This window comes from Furipterus horrens, unplaced genomic scaffold, assembly GCF_987537825.1.
Source record: "Furipterus horrens unplaced genomic scaffold, mFurHor1.1.pri manual_scaffold_7, whole genome shotgun sequence".
Classification (NCBI taxonomy): Eukaryota; Metazoa; Chordata; class Mammalia; order Chiroptera; family Furipteridae; genus Furipterus; species Furipterus horrens.
Window position 1 is genome coordinate 98133965 of NW_028327177.1, and position 21096 is coordinate 98155060.

The 21096-nt window shown below is 37.1% G+C and overlaps 1 protein-coding gene across 7 annotated transcripts in view; it reads left to right on the forward strand.

Moving 5' to 3' along the window:
- PBRM1 (polybromo 1) overlaps positions 1-21096 on the forward strand; it is a 146131-nt gene that overhangs the window by 56840 nt on the left and 68195 nt on the right. For 5 of the 7 annotated variants that reach the window (XM_090284057.1, XM_090284051.1, XM_090284054.1 and 2 more), the window contains 4 exons: positions 3046-3143; positions 5285-5329; positions 13130-13406; positions 15532-15637. In XM_090284057.1, coding sequence (XP_090140183.1) covers positions 3046-3143; positions 5285-5329; positions 13130-13406; positions 15532-15637 — 526 coding nt within the window. The remainder of the gene's footprint in view (positions 1-3045; positions 3144-5284; positions 5330-13129; positions 13407-15531; positions 15638-21096) is intronic. The other 2 variants (XM_090284053.1, XM_090284056.1) reach the window with 1 other exon arrangement.

Below are 21096 nucleotides of genomic sequence, written 5' to 3' on the forward strand. Positions count from 1 at the left end.
CAAATAATTTTACACATTTTGAAAATATTCTCTCTTCTTTTGATTTTTTTAAAGTATATTTTATTGATTATGTTGTTAAGTTGTCCCAATTTCTTTTCCCTTTGCTCCCTGCCCAATACCCCGCTTCCCTCCAGCAATCCCACCCCCATTAGTTCATGTACGTGAGTCATGAATATAAGTTTTTTGGCTTCACCTTTACTTATATTATTCTTAACTTCCTCCTGTCTATTTTGTACCAACCAATTATGCTGCTTAATCCCTGCACCATTTCCCCATTTCTTCCCCTTCCTCCTCCCCGCTGATAACCCTCCAAATGATCCCCATACCTATGATTCTGTTCCTATTCTGGTTTGCTTAGTTGGATTTTGTTTTTGTTTTTTAGATTCAGTTGGTGATTGTTATAAGTTTGTTGTCATTTTAATGTTCATAGTTTTGATCTTCTTTTTCTTAAATGAGTCCCTTTAACTATCATATAATAATAACTTGGTGATGATGAACTCCTTTAGCTTTACCTTGTCTGGAAAGTACTCTATCTGCCCTTCCATTCTCAATGATAGCTTTGCTGGATAGAGTAATCTTGGCTGTAGGTCCTTGCTTTTCATCACTTTGAATGCCTCTTGCCAGTCCCTATTGCCTGCAAAGTTTCTTTTGAGAAATCAGCTGATAGTCTTATTGGCACCCTCTCTATGCTTTTCTCTCACTGCTTTTAAGATTCTCTCTTTAACCTTTGGCATTTTAATGATAATGTGTTTTGGTGTGGTCCTCCCTGGGTCTAGCTTGTTTGGGACTCTGTGCTTCCTGGACTTGTATGTCTATTTCAATGGCCAAATTAGGGAAGTTTTCCTTTATTATTTTTTCACATAATTTTTCAATTTCTTGCTCTTCCTCTTCTCCTTATGGTACTCCTATGATTTGGATGTTGGCACATTTAAAGGTGTCCCAGAGGTTCCTAAGCCTCTCCAGTTTTTTGAATTCTTGTTTCTTTATTCTGTACTGGTTGACTGTTCTTTTTCTTCCTTATGTTCCAAATCATTGTTTTAAACCCTAGTTTCCTTTCCTTCACCATTGGTTTTGTGTGGATTTTCCTTTGTTTCATTTAGCATAGCCTTCACTTCTTCCCTTATGAGTTTGCTGTACTTAAGCATATCTGTCAAGCCTGTGACCATCCTATCACCAGTGTTTTGAACTCTCTCTGTTATGTTGGCTATCTACTTGTCTATTAGGTTAGTTATCTCCTTGTCACATAGTTCTCCCACTGCAACCTTGATCCATTCCCTCTTTTGGGCCATACTTCTCTGTCTTCTCATCTTGACAGGCTCCTGTGTTTGTTTGCCTCTGAATCTTAGGTAAAGCTGTTGTACCTGTTACCTTGTAAGTGGTGGGGCCTTAGGTATTCGTCAATACAGGGCGACCTGTTTCACCACGTTGTGGTGCTGTATGTGGGGGAGGGGTCCGAGAGGGAACAATTCTGCTTGCTCACAACTCGCCTCTTTTCCAGTCATTTCTCCGTCTTACCTTATGAGACTGGCATTTCTCTAGCTATTACCCTTCCATCGTTTCCAGAGTGGGTGAGTCTACAGATGTTCTGGAATCTTGCAGGCCTTTAAGCAAGCAGGCTCTGCTGAGAGACCGGCAGTTTCTTACTCTGCCCCAACCCCTACTGGTTTGCACAGTCAGGAGCAACGAGGCTTTATTTTCCCTGGTGCTGGAACCATGAACTGCGCGGTATGGTCTGGTGCTGGAAGCGTTCCTGAGGTGTCCCTCCCGACTTTTTAAAACATGTGACTGCGCTTTCCACCAGCCTGCCACTGCTGTCGTTGCTGCCTCTGCCACCACCACACTGATTTCTTCTACCCCAGCTCTGCCCCGCTCATCTGTTTGGATGATTATTTCTACTTTATATCTTTGTTTGTTAAACTTCCATGCAGCTCGATTTTCTGGAACTTCTGGTTTTCTCAATTTGGGGATAGTTATATTCCTTCTTAGTTGTGGAGGGGAATGCAGCATGTGTATCTAGGCCTCCATCTTGGCCGAAAGTCCCATTGATAAACCAAGAATGTTCTTTTAAGATGTATGATTTCTCCCAGCAAGATCACATCATTTATTTCATTCACAAGTACTGCTAAATATTTTTTAGTCATTGGGACCACATAAAATAGAAATAAAAGTTTAGACTGGCTTAGCTTTGTGAGTTGAAGAAGCAAGAATTTGTCTGTGGAGGGTGATTTTACGGTCTTCAGGAAATTTTCCTTCAATAATAGGGGATAATCTATGATTCAGGTTTTATTTTTTGTGCTAGGCTTTGTCTCTTTTGAGGTATCATTGGTCCTTGGGGAAAGGGCATCTTAAGGGTAATTAATGATTGTACAGTGTCCCTGAGTCTATCAGATCCTTTCCAGGAGCACACCTTGGAGGGTATCTGAGGCCACAGGTCATCTATGGGTTTTGAGATAAAAAGGCATAAGATAGGAAATAAAAATTGTGTCCTCTTGTCATTATGATCAGTGTTGTGGATTTTGAATATTCCATTTCAGTACTTTATATGTATTCCTTAAGTCTGCTGTGGTGTGACTTTCAGCTGTGTTTGCCAGGGGTCTTTAAAAATGCATGTGTTGAAAAGTAGATCTTTCACCTCTCACATTAAACTTTCTTCTCAGCCACACTGTTGCTTAAGAAGTCAAGGGTACCAAAGACCATCTTTGAGTTGGCTTTACTTAAATTAAATATGGCCACCAGACCAGGATGCCCCTACAACTTAAATTGCCTCAATGCTTTTAACAAGTCGGTGTCTTTTGTAGTATTTCATTCAGTTTGGACTGTGTTGATTCCTCAACTCCCTGTATCCATTTATTTTTAACTAACTTTTTTGTCATGTGGACTTTTATTTAATTGGATCATTGGAAATGTTTAATGACTTTAATTTTATCGTCCTATGTGTGGTTGTATCTCTCTGGGTGAATCTGATATGTCTAGCTCTTTAATATTCATATGTTCTAGGAGTACTCAGCAAAGTGAGCTTGACTCCTGGGATCTGCTCTGTTTTAGGCAAAGAAGAAGGAACTTGCCAGGAGAGATGATATTGAGGATGGAGACAGCATGATTTCTTCAGCCACCTCTGATACTGGTAGTGCCAAAAGAAAAAGGTATATACTCTTCTCATAACTGGAGACATCTTTGCAATTTCTATTTATTTTGTTTTGTTAAAAAAAAATGTTTTTTAACTTACCAAGTATGAATTCTTTTATAAGTTTCAAATATTTGATAGCATGTCTTTTAGAACTTATTTGTAAACTATATTAGTGCTTTTTTGTGCAAGTACTATATTGTTTTTGAAAGACCAGTTAAAAGTGGCAGCTACTTACCTAGGTTGGCAAAACATGTTGTTCTTTTTTTGTCCAGGTAATTTTGTTTTAATATGGTGTTTTAATAGTGCCACTTTAATTTTTGTGATTTTTCATGGTGAATTACCAAAAATTTAGTACTATCACTACAGTGAAGTCAGTACTCTTACCTATTTGTTTTTCCTTGTTAATCTGATCTTTATTTGCCATTTTAAGGATGTCAGATTCTAAAATACCAAGTGATAACTTCTTATAGTTCATAAAATGTTAAGCTAGATAGTTGGTTTTCTTTTCTTTCTAACCTTTCTCTCAACTACCCTAACCCTTTTTTTCTCTCACTGGTTTTATGGAAGGGGACTTTCCTATGAGATTCTGAAGCTGGAATTCTATAAAGAATCATGCAAGACTATCTCTTTTGTCTGTGTTTATCACATGGAGTTTCTCTAGCTTGGTCTTTGTGGAACACTGTATTCTTCCTCAGCCTTAACTCTGTCACCATCTTTTTAATAACAGTCAATCCAGGGAGGATATCTTACTTTAGACAAGGAATAAGCTAATCACTAATAGCAGGGCTTGACAGATTCAAAGTTGAATGAAGAAGACATTAGTAATTATTGATAACAATTCTGTTCATGCATTAATCTGTCCACTAAGATGAGAGAATTAAAAACAATGGTTTAGAAAAGAGAAGCTGTCCTGTCTTACCCTCTTATAAGTAGCATTTGGGGAAACATTTTTAGCTTTACAAATAACTTTGTTTACTATTCTATGCCTTGGTAACTAAATTGATTGGTGTACCCTGAGATGTGAGTCTCCTCCATTACTGGCCTATGAATGTCATCCTTCCAAGTTCTTAATTCCTTGTTATACCAGGGACAACGGAGGAAAAATGTGAAAGCAGATCAGAGACATCAAATCAAGAACATCCTTGAGTGTAATTATATAACTCTACTACAGCATCACCTGTGTTTTCCAGATCAGTCAACCAAGAAAAATAAAAACTTCTCAGGCAAAAGAAGGTAATGGAGGCAAAAGTGATGGTACAATTAGTGCCAACACTTAATGAACAGAGAGATCTTAAACTAGTTAAGTATTATTTATTTTTTTAATTAAAAAAAAAAAAAAGAACAGTTCCAAGGATGCATTAGCCCAGGCCAGATATTTAAAAATTACCTATCTCTGGCATATTGTTTGTGGGACAACCCAAGTAGATTAAGTGAAAGGTAGTACTCTAAATCCTACCATAAAAAGAAAACCGAGCATTAAATTCTTGAAATAATGGAGTCCCACTTCAGACCGAAGTCCCTTTATGAACAGATTTCCTAGGAAGTGTTTTGTATAACAAAGTGAAAAACAGACATAAGAGAAGAATAAATATAAATCATAGCTAAAACAGTAAAAGAACATACCCGGATTTGAAATACAGGCATAAGTGGACATTAAGAAGTTGAGAGAAGTCCTATACTTTGGACTATGAAAAAGGAAATAACATAATGAGCCTTTTAGAAGGTAGTTATGTTAAGAGGTTTTGATAATAAGAAATAGACTTCTCCAAAATTCATGCAAACCCAGCAACCTAGTAAGTTAAGCTTGTCCAGAGAAGTCAGGGCCAAGTTTTTCAAATACCACTTGACTTAATGACTAAGTACTGTGTATGGCTCTAGCTTTGCCTTATTATTATTATTTTTTTAATATTAAAGAGTCTGAGAAAAATTAATGTTGGTATGTTCTCTTCATTGTGAGAGTGCATTCTTCTCCCTCACTCCTCTACCAAAAATCTACCTGCTGTCTTCCATGTTGAAATGTTTCAAACATTCTTAATATCTTTTATCCTTTGGATTGAATTATCCTTTTTTTCTCAACCATATCTGGTTTATACATGACCCTCCGATGTTGCTTATTTTGTTTTTCTTCACATGTAATGTTTGTTTCTACTTTCCCAGGAACACTCTTGACAGTGAGATGTTGGGTCTCAGGAGGCTATCCAGGTGTGCAGTCCTTTTTTATGCATTAACTTTTTAAAAGTATAACCTTATGTGGCATGGTCAGTAGTACTGATGAGGTGACCAGTAAAGCCTTAAACATGTGAAATAATGGTTTTTATTTGGGTGCTAGTTTATTTTATGAATAAAGAAAGCAGTATAGTTCAGAAACATAGTTAGTAAAATAAAGTCAGTATTAATTAGCCATAATTTGTTGCTCAATTGGCTGGGGGCAGCAAGCCCTCTCACCAATCATTGTGGCTGTTCTTCTACAACAAAAGGTAGATGGTGAGAATTTGGTGGTGTTTCTGGCATACAGGGGCTAGCAGGTGCTGATTCCCTTTCAGGGATGACTTTTATAGATCGGGGATGGTGGAGGGATTAAAATCAATGTTGACAACCCAAGTGATGTTTCTCTGTGTTTGACACCTATATTTGGGTTACAGCTTCTTGAGCATGAACACATTTTCCAAATCTCTGATTTTGTCCATGTTTTATTTCTTTAAAAGCCTCCATTTTGCATGTTACTTATGGTTTTAAAAACAGCTTATGAGTTACCATGTTATAGTGCAAGTAATTATGTGGTGCTTTTATTTTTACCTTTGTTATCTGGCATTCATGGAGTGTCTGTTGCTTGCAGAACACCAGACTCTGTTCTTATAGATCATAAAGGAGAACTTTAGTTATCACCTGTACCTGCCAGGAACTTATTGACCAGGAAAAGAGTTGGGCAGGTTAAAAACAAATGAAAATTATGTGGAAACAACATGATAAAAATAATCACATAAGATACGGAGTTGTGGAGTTGTATAGATACATTTCATAATGGCCCAAACAGCTTTAGAAAATGTTTTTCCTTTAAATTTAGGTATTCTATACTTATTTACATGTTGATACCATAGGTAGTCCATCTTACAAAATTAGTTAATATCTTCTTCATAATATTGTCCATAAGAAAAATTTTTCTCGTATTTTTTTTTTAAACCATGGACTGTATTTCTTTGATATACTCATAGTGTGTGGCACTGACTCTGAGTAGTAGTAGAAATAGAAATATGAGGCATCATGGAGCAGTGTTATAACCCCAAGTTCAAATCACTGTTATTTTATTTTATTTTTTTAATCCTCACCTGAGAACATTTTTCTCATTGCTTTTCTAGAGAGAGATAGAGAAGGAGAGAGGAAGGGAGAGAGGATCATCGATGTGAGAGAGAAGCATCAATCGGTTGCTTCCTGCATACATCCAGATTGGGGATTTTATATGCCTGGACTGGGGACCGAACTCTTAACCTAGGCATGTGCCCTGACTGGGAATTGAACCCGCAACCCTTTGGCCATGGGACAATGCTCTAGCGAACTGAGTCATGCTGACCAGGGCCAAATACCAGTTCTTATTAACTCTGATGTGAGCCTCATCTGAACAAGGAGTTGACAATACCTACATAGAATTGCTACAAGGACCTGATTGGTTCATATTTTTAAAACCCTTAGAACTGAGCTTGGATGCAGTAACTATTCAATAGATGTAGCTCTGATTATTTTCTGGAAGTAGTTTCTGTTGACATCAAGATTTGAAATCAATAGATTTCATTCTGTGTTTAGTGAGATGTTACTAGTCTGGGAAAATATGTTAGAAAAGATGAATGAAAGGTTTTATTTCTTGAAGACTTGAAGATTAAATGTAGCAAGCCTCATAAAAGAAAACACCTTTAGATTTACTTAGCTTAACAGTAGGCACCACTGAAGCTCTAGGGCCAGGGAGTTAATGCTCGGCTACCTTGATGTCTATGAACAAAGTAGATTTGGATTAGAGAGACTGTTGGTAAACATTAACTTGGGAAAAGGAAGGACATGATAAAAGCAACTGATGATTATCAGTTGATTCAAGTCTCATTTCTGATAACTCACTTTGTGGCTGTAGTTATTCACTTGACCTCTCTAAGCCTCTGTTTTTACATCTGCAAAGTTGAGATAAATATTATACCTGGTTGTCAAAGTTGTAGGATTAAATGGGAATGTATAGATAGTACCTAACACAGTCGTTGGGATGTGGTAGAAGTGTTAGCTCTTAACTATAAATAGGACATGTATGTGTGTGTGTTGTATGCAAATACGTGTAATAATAATAAATAATAGCTTCAGAGGAAGGATAATTAAGGACATTTGAGAAAGTGGTCAGCCACAAGGTATAAAGGTTAGGACTAACACTGTAGCATGAAAAATTGAAAGGAACATTCAATCTAGAAGGGCTCTGGAGGTCCTCTAAAACTTTGTGGTAAATTAAGAGAAGCAAAAAATGGCAGTAGTTCCAGTGTTTCGGGCTGCTTTGGGGGTCAGAAGGATGATGGTGGTGGTGGTGGTGGTTCTGGAAAAACATTCAGCTAGCTCGTAATCTTTGTGCAAATTAGAAAAAGCACCCATATGTCAAGGCACTTGACTTTCATTTGTTGGAAAATTGCTGTAGTATACTGATTTTAGCACAGGACCCTTTATGGCCCATCTGCTGTAAAATTCTAGAATTGTATATTTATTATAACGATATCTATAATATGAATTGGCATCTCCTGAAATGCACAATGATAAACAGCCCTGGTTTTGAACTCCCTTAAGATTTATTTTATTTTTTTATTTACTATGTTCAAAGGTACTGAAGAAGATGATAAGAAGAATGAGTATCCCAGCTACAAAGTCTGGGATTTAATTTTATGCACCTTTCCCAAAATGGGGAAAAGGAAACAGTTTATAGTTAATGGTCTGAGTGAGAAGAGTGGTAGGATGCATAGGGGTTCTAAAAAGAATCTGAAAAACAGAGTGACATTAAAAACAATAATCAGACTTCCAGCCAAGATGGAGGCGTAGATAGACACGCTGCTTCTCCCTCACAACTAAGAAGGAATTTACAACCACTTCAAAACTTAAACAACCTAGAAAATCAAAACTACAGGGAAGTTCAGCAAAGAAATAAAGAAATATTCAGCCAGAAAGGTAGGAAGGTCGGAGCCGGGACGGAGAGAAGGAGGTGTGCTTGTGGCGGTGGCAGCAGCTGCAAGTGCGGTACTTGGCAGGAGTGGCGGGCGGCGCAACTGGTAGTACAGCGACTGTAGTTGCGGCGAAAAGCAGTCATACATCTTAAACCTGGGAAATGATCCCACCCCATACCAGACTGATCCCATCCCCAGACTAGACTGTGCAGTGCACAGTTCCTGTGCCAGGAAAAATAGAGCCACATTGCTTCTGACTGTGAAAGCCAGTGCAGCTTGAGGCAGAGGAAGAAACTGCTGGTCTGTCAGCAGAGTCCGCTTGTTTAGTACAGGAAGCGGGGAGAGAAGTGCTTGGAAAAGGGGTGAGTGCTGAACAAGCGGCATTGTTCCCTCTCAGACCCCCTCCACTCATACAGCGCCACAAGACGGTGAAATAGGTCACCAGCACTGATGAATACCTAAGACTCCGCCCCTTTATAATGTAACAGGTCTGACAGCTCTACCTAAGATACAAAAGCAAACACAGAAAGCTGTCAAGATGAGGAAACAGAGTAGCACAGCCCAACATAGGGAAGGGATCAAGGTTCCAGTTGGAGAACTAAGGCATAAGGAGATACCAAATTTAACAAAGAGATGGCCAACTTAACAGATGCACAGTTCAAAGTACTGGTGGTAAAGATGCTTACAGACTTGACAGGAAAGATTAAGGATGATAAGGAAGAAATGAAGGCTATACTAAGTGAAATGAAGGAAAATCCACACAAAACCAGTGTGAAATAAAGGAAACCATGATTCAAGTCAACGAATTCGAACATGAAGAAGAAATAAACAGTCAACCAATACAGAAGGAAGAAACGAGAATTGAAAAAAATGAGCAGAGGCTTAGAAATCTCTGGGAGAGCTTCAAACATGCCTATATCCGAATCATAGGGGTGTGCCGAAAGGAGAAGAGGAAGAGCAAGAAATTGAAAACTTACTTGAAAGAATAATGAAGGAAAACTTGCCTATTTTGGCAAAGGAAATGGACATATAAGTCCAGGAACCATAGAGAGTCTCAAACAAGCTAAACCCAAAGAGGACCACACCAAGACACATCATAATTAAAATGCTAAAGGTTAAAGATAAAGAATCTTAAAAGTAGCAAGAGAAGAGAGTTACCTGCAAAGGTGTTCCCATAAAACTGTCAGCTGATTTTCTCAAAAGAAGTTTTTCAGGCAAGAAGGGACAGGCTAGAAGTATTCAAAGTAATGAAAAGCAGGGACCTACAACCAAGATTACCCTGTCCAGCAAAGCTGTTGTTCAGAATGCAAGGGCAGATAAAGTGCTTCCCAGACAAGATAAAGCTAAAGAAGTCCATCATCACCAAGCCCTTATTATAATGAAATGTTAAAGGGACACATTTAAGAAAAAGAAGAGCATCAAAACTATGAACAGTGAAATGACAACCAACTCTCAACTATCAACAAATGAATCAAAAAAACAAAAATAAACTAAGCAAACAACCTAAACAGGAACGCAACCCTTGATAAAGAGATCATATGGAGGATTATCACCAGGGAGGGGGAAGGGAGAGAAGGGGGAAAAGATATAAGAATCAAGAAGCATAACTGGTAGGTACAAAATAGACAGGGACGTTAAGAATAGTAAAGTAAAGGGAGAAGCCAGATATCTTATACGCATGACCCATGACATGAACCTAGTTGGGAGTGTTGGATTTCTGGAGGGAAGGCAGGTACCGGGCAGAGGCAGCAAAGGTGGAAAAAATTGGGACAACTGTAGTAGCATAATCAGTAAAACGTACTTTAAGGGAAAAAAAAAAAAAAGGAACAATATTTGGTATTGGAGAAGGAAATAAAAAGAGAGAAAACAGTAACCAGAAAATATCAAATAGGGAATATGGTAGCTGTCTTTTTGTAACATAGTCTCATTTCAAAATGTATTTGAATTTAGTTTTGAAAGTCAGATATAATAAAGTTTGGCATCTATATTGGAAAAGCATAAAGCAGATATACCAGCCACCTAATCTAATATAGTTATTATAAGAGAATAGAAATTTAGCTCTGTGTTTTTTCTGACAGATTAAAAGTAATGGGCCAGTAGTCTTGTTCTCAAAGGCCATTAAAAGATCTGGAAAAATGTAAACAAAATAACAAAACTGAGTTTGTTTAGAAAAGATCCTAAGTGACCCTAATTAGAAAAGTTTTGTTTGCCTTTGAGGATGGAAACTGGTTACACATCACACTCTTACAGCATGAATGATACAACTGTAGAAAGGATACTATTAGTAATATTAATTAAATATTAATTAAAACAGTAAGTTTCAATTGTTAGAGCAGTTTCTTAAACACAATTAGATTTTACATTTTGAGTATGTTCCACTTAAAGCTGCCTGGTGTCAAGAGTTATTCAAGTTGGAAGAATGGAACACTTGCCATTCTTTTACTTTGTGGCATTTTCCCTAAAATTTAGTTTTAAAAGTTTTTCCTTCTCTTTAAGTAATCTCATAAAAATCTGCTGTAGTCACTCTCAGATTAGAGTATTTGTAGTTTCATACAGAAAAAGTCTAATGGTAACTGGAAGTGGTGTGCTGGAACTAGGAAGCGAACAGAGCTGATCTCCTTTTGGTTTAGGTAAGGACCTCAATTGAATTCTGCTTGGTATTCCTGGGATGAGAAATGTTTCATTCTGAGTTGATTATTGAAGAGATCTTTTAAGCTCAGATGTTTGAAATTGAATTCCTGAGTCTTCCTTTTGAAATTCAATACCAACAAGTGAGAACTAAAACCATATTTGACTTTAGTAGTTTTAAGTATTCTGTGATATCAAATTCAAGTTCTGAAATTTTTCTTTATAGGCTTCCTGAAGATTAAATTCATCTATGTTCTAATCTCTCCTTAGATATGGAACTCTGTGGTCTTGGACCTTTATCCAAGTTCCCATTCCATTATCCACTTGCTAAAGTCCTGGACTGAGAGAATTCTTCCTCTCACATTACTGCCCATGATGCCTCTTTGGATAAATAGTTTCCACTAGATAAAACTTCTAAATTGTCATCATGTAATAATCACTTATTTGACATAGAGACACAAAAATACTGAGAGGAGGAAGTGGAAAGAATGATCTAGGGCCACTAGGGGAAGTGAGTAGCCTGAGTGAAGACACAGGTTTTGAGGGTGATCTCAACCCTAGGAAACGTAGGTCCTTTTTCTCTCTTAGTTCCATCATGCTCAGAAGATACAAATTTCTGAGACATTTAAAAATTTTAACTTATGAATAAATACTTCTTTTCACACCTGTTATTTATTCAAGTTTTGTTTTCTTTCTCTTTTTTTTCTTTTTTTTTTTTGAGCATATTTTGAACCTTGGAGAGAAAATATCTGGCCTTTGGCTTCTCCTTGACCCAGCAATAGAGTGGTTGGAGGACTGGACTAGGAGACCCTTTGAGCCACATTGTTTGCTTCAACAATGAACTTCCTTTTGTTTATAAGAGAGGAAAGAGATAAAAACTGTTTACCTCTTAGTGTCTGTCAAATAGAAAATAAGTTGTAAGTCATTCTTTTTATTACCTATCTGCCTGTTTACTTGGAGACTGTTGGTTTGAGTCTGGTTAGAATTTTTTTACCGGTGTCCTGAAGATATACATAGGTCCAGAAATCTTATTGGAAGATCTTCTCTTCTAATAATTCACTGGACAACTCACCGTGGGCAGGTCATTTAGCCTCCCTAAGCCAATTTCCTCAACAATTAGGAGACTAGCTCGTATGGCTTCTGAGCCCCTTTTTAACTCAGTTTCTAATCTGTGGTCCCTTGTACTTTGTTCCATACCACTCATTTCTGTTTCTTAGCATCATATCTCACTGGGGGAATTTGGAGAACCAGACAGGGATTCACACTTGGGGATGAAAATTAACTCAGGAGCTCAGATGAACCACCGACCATTTATTCTTTTTCTTTTTTTAAAGATTTTATTAATTTATTTTTAGAGAGGGGCAGAGAGGGAGAAAGAGGTGGAAAGAAACATCGATGTCCAAGAGATACATTGATCAGTTGCCTCTCACACATCCCCAACTGGGGACCTGGCCTGCAAACCAGGCATGTGCCCTGACTGAGAATCGAACCGGCGACCTTTTGTTTCACAGGCCAGCTCTCAGTCCACTGAGCCACACCAGCCAGAGCCCATTTCTACTTTAAGCTAGGTTAGAATTGTAGAATGATGCTGATGGACAGAAGAAGCAGGGACTGACCCTGACAGGGTAAATGCAAGAGAGACATGTACCTACTATAGAGATACTAGCCTGGCAGGAGCGTCACTTTGTTTTCTGGTAAACAGGATATGCAGGTGTTCAGGGTAGTTGTCCTAAGAGGTAGAGCTCTTTTGTGTATGTTTGTTGGTTTTTTGTTTTGTTTTGTTTTGTATTTAGTGAGGACTGTTAATAACAGTAGGGAATTAATAGTTTTATTTCCCTTTTGCTCTGTTTTTAAAAACAAAAAATACATTCATTTGATAATAAGATTTCACTTTCTTTGGCTGTCAGACAAGATCTTTTTCCAAACATTGCATTTCATAAATACTTTAAACAGGTTTGTCTGGTGTTCGTTGGCTGCTCCTGCCATAGTCACTATGTTTTAATGATTTTTGAAATTTTCCTAACATTTGCTTATGGCTTCCAGCATGTTTACTTGTGTTTGTGGCATATGTAATCAAAAAATTATAATCATTACGAAGCACCTGCTCACAAGATTAATTTGTTTCAAGTTCATTCATGTATTTTTTAAAACTGAATCTGTTCTTATTTTTCTCTTTTTCTACCTCCTTCCTCAACAGCAAAAAGAATATAAGGAAGCAGCGAATGAAAATCCTATTCAATGTTGTTCTTGAAGCTCGTGAGCCAGGTTCAGGCAGAAGGCTTTGTGATCTATTTATGGTTAAACCATCTAAAAAGGACTATCCTGATTATTATAAAATCATTTTGGAGCCAATGGACTTGAAAATAATTGAGCATAACATTCGTAATGATAAATACACTGGGGAAGAGGGAATGATAGAAGACATGAAGTTGATGTTCCGGAATGCCAGGCACTATAATGAGGAGGGCTCCCAGGTAAGGACATAAAGGAATCCTGGAATAGACACATTTTCTTTTGGGTGCTTGTGGAATAATGGATTTTGAGAGAACAGGTCTAGAGGCTTAACTTAGGTTATTCTTCTCAGTAACTAACAATACTTTGTATTTTCTTAATTGTTTAAAATGGGAAACAGTACATTATAAAGGTTAAAAGTTTACACTCTATAATCTGCCATCCTAGATTTAACTTCTGCTCTGGCAGTCCCTGTGTAAGTAATTTATCTTTTCCAAACCTAATTTTTCTCATCTCTAAGTTTGGGGATAATAATAGTATGTAGCATCAGAGTTGTTGTAGGATTTAAATGAGATCGTATATACCGAGCATATAATATAGTGCCTGTTGTTCGAATAAACACTCATGAAATTCAGTGGCTTTAAAATCTTTCATTACTATTATTACTATTCTCAATAGCCAAACTTTTTCAAGGGTAGTTCATAAAATCTTATGATTATATAAGGATGGGAATAGTCCCATAAATGCACCTATAAATAATTGGTTTTGTTATGAAGTATCTTCATTTTCAGTTTTTCATTAGTATAGCTAAGATACATTCTACTTTCTTTGATATTTTTCTACTTCATATCCTTTATCTACTTTAGTGTTTTCATTGAGGTATAGTTGATACATAACATTGTATTAGTTTCAGATATGCAGCATAATGGTTTGATATTTATATATATTGCAAAATGATCACCACAGTAAGTCTAGTTAACATTTGTCACCATACATAGTTTTTTTTTTTTCTTCGTGATGAGAACTTTTAAGATCTATTCTCTAAGCAGCATTCAGTATGCAATGCAGCATTATTAACTGTAGTCACTATGCTGTACATCACATCCCCAGGACTTATTTATTTTATACCTGGAAGTTTGTACCTTTTGACACCCTTCATTCGCTTCACCCACCCCCACCTCTGGCAACCACCAATCTGTTCTATCTATGAGTTTGTTTCTGCTTTGTTCACTTATTTTGTTCTTTTAGATTCCACATGTAAGTGAAATAATACAGTATTTGTCTTTCTCTGTCTGACTTATTTCACTTAGCATAATGCCCTCAAGGTCCAACCATGCTGTCACAAACAGCAAGAACATCATTCCTCTGTGTGTGTGTATATGTACCACATTTTCTTTATCCATGTATTCCTTGATGTACACTTAGGTTGTTTTTGTATCTTGGCTATTGTAAATAATGCTGTAGTTTAGTTAGGATGGATGGGGGATGCAAATATCTTTCAAGTTTATCTACTTTAAATCTCCCAGAAATAAAATAACATTTTCAAATCATTTTTTATTTCTTCTGCTCTTATGTTTGAATATAAAGTAAAGTAGGATGCTTGTGAGCAAAGAAGTGGTTCTCTGTCGTAGGGGTTTACACTGTCTTCAATACCATTGGCTAATGTGCTGCTTTTCTGCCACTGGTAGAAAGAAAGAAAAACACCCTTAAGGGGTAGCCAAAGAAAAGAGGTCATATTCCCTCAGCCCTCTGCTCTGGCAAAAGACAGGAAGGACAGTCTCTGTAGGGGAAGTGGGAGGCCATTAGATATGTAACCTTGTTCTTAGCTATATATGCTACCCTTGAATCATTCATTCTTAAGAGAGAGCTCCTAAGAAGGTATTGTTGCTTTTCACAAATCAGATTCCAGGCTGTGAATTCAGACTGATGCTAAATTTCACTTAATATGGGATTTGAGAGTAATGTTTGAGGTATTGCTCACCAACTATCTAATATTTTTAATTTTTAATTTTCATTGAGCTAACTCTGCTACTCTGAGGGTCCAGTGAAAGAGATTTATGAAGAAAAAGCACATGTAAATATGTTTGGAACTTCTGTAGACACTTACAATGATTCTGCTATCGCAGTTCTCAAACTTTAACATGCATGTCTGCACATTAAAATCACTTGGAAAGCTTAAACAACAAACTAGTTGAGGCCTGTGCCCACCCCACAAAGATGTGATTTTGTTGCTTGGCAGTGATCTCAAGCTTTATTTCTTTAGTTCCAAACTATTCTAACCTGTGTTTTTAAAACTTCGTGTGTATGTATTTTATTTCAATAGGAAGTATTTTAGAAAATAATTTTAAATATATTTATGCAATATAGGTGTACAATGACGCACACATCTTGGAGAAGTTACTCAAGGATAAAAGGAAAGAGCTGGGCCCACTGCCTGATGATGATGAAATGGCTTCTCCCAAACTCAAGCTGAGTAAGGCAGCCTCCCAGTTTGTTATTCCATTTAGTCTATAAAGGATAGATTACTAATTTACTGAAATAATATTTTGGTGAACTTGCACTCCAGCATTGAGTTTCTTCCTCCTCTCAAGCATTCTTTTCCATATTTTAAGTAGTTAAACTATGGAAAAGCATGTGGGAATAGAATATAAGATCAATGGTTTTGTTTACCTTCTTGAATGTGGTGGACATTTTGTAAATGTTAAATAGGCAGAGTAGATACTTTTTTTCTACATAATGCCTGGAAGAGTGTAGTGGCAGATTTGGGTTTTTGTTTGTTTGTTTGCTGATTACTAGAATTAAAAATAAATTTCAGCAGCTTCTACTAGACAGAATTTGAGAGGATAGAAATGTCCGGCAACTGTACTGTAAGTGAACTCGGTTGTCTTGAGTATGGTGTGTTTATGGTGGTTTTATTAAAAACTATGAGGAAAAAGAAGACAGCAAAAATAATTACTACCATTGGACTAAACAGGATTTTCCTGCCTTATTAAAACATATGATTAAGTAAATACCAACAAACGATAGTGGTATTGTCAAAAGAATTTTTAAAGCCATATTTACTGAAAAGGGGAAAACAAACTTTCTACTTTTTATGTGAAATGACTGTAAACTGAATTTGACAATAGCTTTAGATATGATTGCTAAGAGATGATATTTTCTAGTTAAGGTATTTATCTTTTCATGGAATTGTAAAAGCATATAGAAGGCCTGCAGAAATGAAAACATTTTTTCTACTTTTTAGGGTCACAATGCCTTTTAAAACTCGAGCTGGCCCTGGCAAGGTACCTTAGTTGGTTAGTGTCATCCCGATACACCAAGGTTGCAGGTTCGATCCTCGGTCAGGGCACATACAAGAATCAAACAATGAATATAAATAAATGGAACAACAAGTCGATTTTCTTTCTCTTTCTCTTTTTCTCTGTTCCCCTTTCTTTCTTTAAAATCAATGAACACAAAAAGTTTTAAGAAACACACGTTGCCTCCTTACTTAACCATAAAAAGGATTATATTTACCTTAAAACAAAAAACAACCAGAACTACCAGAAAATCAAACTGCATGGAAGTCCAACAAACAAAGGTATAAAGAAGTAGTAATACTCATCCAGACAGATAGGAGGGGCAGAGCTGGGGTGGAGAGGACAATATGTGGCTGTGGCAGTTGCTATGGCAAGGCAGTAACTGCAGTTGGCCAGCAGAATGAGCAGTCACACATAAAAGCAGGGAGGGACACCTTAGGAGCAATCCTAGTCCTAGGCCAGACTGTGCAGCTCACAATTCCAGCACTGGGCAAATACATTCTTTTTGCTTCTAACTGTGAAAATCAGTGGGGGTTGAGGTGGCTGAAGAAACTGCTGGTCTCTCAGGAGAGTATGTTTAGAGGGCCCCCATGGTCCTAGAATATCTGCACACCCACCCACTCTGGGAACCATCACCAGGAGGGGCACCAGTCACATATGGGAAAATGGGTCAAGTGACGGGAAAAGGAGCAACCAAGCAAGCAGCGTTGTTCCCTCTCAGACCAGACCCACATACAGCGCCACAAGGCTATGAAACTTGTTGCCCTGTACTGACAAGTACCTAAGGCTCCACCCCTCACAACATAACAGGTGCCACAGCTTTACCTAAGACACAGAGGCAAACACAAGAAGCTGTCAAGTTGAGGAGACAGAGAAATATGGCCCAAAAGAGGGAGCAGATCAGTACTCCAGAGAGAGAGTTAAGTGATGAGGAGATAGCCAACCTAACACTAAGAGTTCAAAACACTGGTGATAATGATGCTCACAGAAATGACTATGGCGAATGTATAAGGGAAGACATGAAGGCTATACTAAGTGAAATGAAGAAAAATCCACACAAAACCAATAGTGAAGGGAAGGAAGCTGGGGTTGAAATGAATGATTTAGAACATAAGGAAAAATAATAATAAACAGTCACCCAGTACAGAATGAAGAAACAAAAATTAACAAAAAATGAGGGACAAATTGAAACATACCAGCATCTGAATCATAAGGGTGCCAGAGGGAGAAGAGGAAGAACAAGAAATTGAAAACTTATTTGAAAGAATAATGAAGGAAAACTTTCCTAACTTGGTGAAGTAAATAGATACACAAGTCCACAAAGCACATAGAGTCCCAAACAAGCTAAACCCAAAGTGAACCACACCAAGACAGATCACAATAAAAATGCTAAAGATTAAAGATAAAAAGAGAATCTTAAAAGCATCAAAGGAAAAGAAGAGAGTTACCTACAAAGGAGTACCCATAAGACTGTCAGTAAATTTCTCAAAAGAAATTTTTCAGGCAAGAAGGGACTGGCAAGAGGTATTCAAAGTCATAAAAAGCAAGGACCTACAGCTGAGATTACCCTATTTAGCAAAGCTGTCATTTAGAATGGAAGGGCAGATGAAGTGCTTCCCAGACAAGGTAGAGCTAAAGGAGTCCATCATCACCAAGCCCTTACTATATGAAATATTAAAGGGACACATTTAAGAAAAAGAGTATCAAAACTATGAACAGTAAAATGATAACCAACTCACAGCTATCAACAAATGAATCTTAAAAACCAAAACAAACTAAGCAAACAACCAGAACAGGAACAGAACCATAGATATGAAGATCATGGATGATTATCAGTGGGAGGGGGAAGGGGAATAATGGGGGAGAAGGTGCAAGGATTAAGAGGCATAACTGGTAGGTACAAAATAGACAGATATTAAAAATAGTAAAGTAAATGCAGAAGCCACAGAACTTATGTGCGTGACCCATGGACATGAACTAAGTGGGGAAGGAGGATAGGATGGCTGGAGGCAAGGGAGGTACAGGTTATAGGGGGGCAAAGGGGAAAAAATATTGGGACAACTGTAATAGCATAATCAATAAAATATAATTTAAAAAACTAGAATTTTATACATTAAGTTAGAAACCTAAAGATTATAAATTTTTATTATTTTTAATTCTCACCTGAGGACATGCTGATTAATTTTAGAGAGGGGGGAAGGGAGGAAGAGAGAAAGGGCGAGAAACATCGATGTGAATGAGAAACACCGATCATCATATGCGCCCCAACCGGGACTGAACCCACAACCTAGGCATGTGACCTGACTTGAGAATTGAACCAAGACCTTTCAGTTTATGGGTCAATGCTCAACCAACTGAGCTACACCTGGGTGAAGTGTGGGGAAAGGAGATTTTAATGTGTAATGTTAATTTCCTTTTCGTTTGTCAATTTTATATTATGAAAAATTTCAAACATATACAAAGATTGGCACAATGAATCCCTGTTTGCTATACCTCTTGCTCAAGATTGTGTCATACTTATTTCCTATATCCCATTTTTCTCTCTTTAAATTCTAACTTATTTAAAGAAAACCCAATCATGTTATTTTATTTACATAGTTCAGTTTGCATCTATAAGATATGCAGATACACTTGACCCTTGAACAGCTTGGGGCTTAGGGGCGTGTGCCTAAAATCCTCATATAATTTAAGTGAGCTCTCACGCAGATTCCCACCACAGGATCAAAAATACTGCTTTTACTCTGGGGTTAGTTGACTGTAGATTTGAAACCTAGGGATACAGGAGGCCAACTATGTGTTTAATGACAACAAATTTGTAAATAAGTGGCCCCTCGTGGTTTAAACTCATGTTCAAGATGCAACTGAATTTTCTTAAATAACCATGAAGTCATTATCACACCTACAAAATTAGACATTGGTTTCTTCAGGTCAGAATCTAAGTTCTACATATTACATTTGCTTGTTATGCCCTTAAACTCATAGTCTAGAGCAGTTCCCCCCCCCCCCTTTTTTTTTTTTATTGTCATGCCATTGACTCTTAAGGAATCAGGTCACTTTCTTGTGCAGTTCCAAATTCTGGATTAGTCATTTCACTTCCTTTGATGTTAGTTAACTTTTTCCTCTATTCCCCTTATTTCTTATAAATGGAAGTTAATTCTAAAGGCTTGACTAGATTCCATTTCAGCTTGGCAAGGATGGTTTTATAATGGGTTTTCTACATTTATGTTGCATCACATCTTAGGGTAATGTCTGGTTGTGGTAGAATCCAAAGAAGGTTCACACATTGCATTTAAATGATAATTCTTTTGATCTGTAAATTCCCCTCCATCTCTCTTTTTATTTTTTCCTTTGCAGTTTATTTGTTGAAGAATATAGGTTTGTGCTATAGTTTCCCGCAGTCTCGGTTTGCTAATTACATCCCTTTGCTGTATGTAACATATTCTTTTAACCTTTTATTTTCTGTAATTGGAGCCAGAGACTTGGTCAGTTTTAGATTGATCCTTGTCCCCTACCTTTGGTACACAACCCAACTTCAGAAGTGATATCTGGTATTCTATCAGGTGTCATGTAATATCTGGTGGTTTCTGTCCATTATCAGCTATTGATGCTCAGCTATTGATTCACAAAAGAGATGTAAAAATAGTGATAGCTTCTTGTTAACATTTCCTGCTTAGTTACTAGCTGGAATCCTTATATAGAGAAACTGCCTTATCCAATTTTTGATTACCTGATGGTACAGTTTTTAGTTTGTTTGTCTTGGTTTTGGTTTTTGTTTTTTGAAAAGAAAAAAGCTAGATTTTTTTCTTTCCCCTTTACCAGTTTTCAGAATATGGCATTGTTTTACTAACATCCTCCAACATTTACCTAGTTGTTTGTTCGTTTTTATGTATCATTAAGAACTACTACATTTAAACATATTGCTGGATTTTAATCCATTGTAGTTATAGTCCTTATTGATGTTCAGGTTGTCCAAGGCTGGCTGCTGTGTTCTTTTGACATGACCATGATAAGAAGTCAGTACTATATTTTTTTATTACCTACTGTTTTAAGATATTGTAGGCTCACCTTTGCTGGTGTGGCTCAGTGGGTTGAGTGCCAGCCTGCAAATCAAAACGCCACCTGTTAGATTCTCTATCAGGTCACATGTCTGGGTTGCAACCAGGTTCCCTGTTAGGGGCATGCAAAAGGCAGCTGATCGATGTTTCTCTCCCACTCTTTCTCCCTTCCTTCACCTCTCTGTAAAAATAAATAAAAATAAAATTGGTTTTTAAAAAAGATATTCTAGGCTCATCTTGTGCATACTGGGAATTGGCCATTTGCCAAGGACGTTGGCACTTGAAATCAGAATTTCAAAACTACAGTCTATGTAATCAAAACTATTTAGGGATATACTACTACTGGGTTGGTCATTGTTTCTAGGATTTTCAATGGACAAACCTAGGAATGTGTGTGTATATGTATGTGTACGTTTTATGTTTAAAGATAAAACGCATTATAAGTTCTTACTGATGCTCTCAATTGAGAATTAAGGCTACAAGGTTTTTATTCAATGTCCTCTGTTTTAACATCTGTTATCTTTTTTTTTTTTCACTCATCATGAAACTCTCAGTTCTCAAGGATACCACAGGTGATA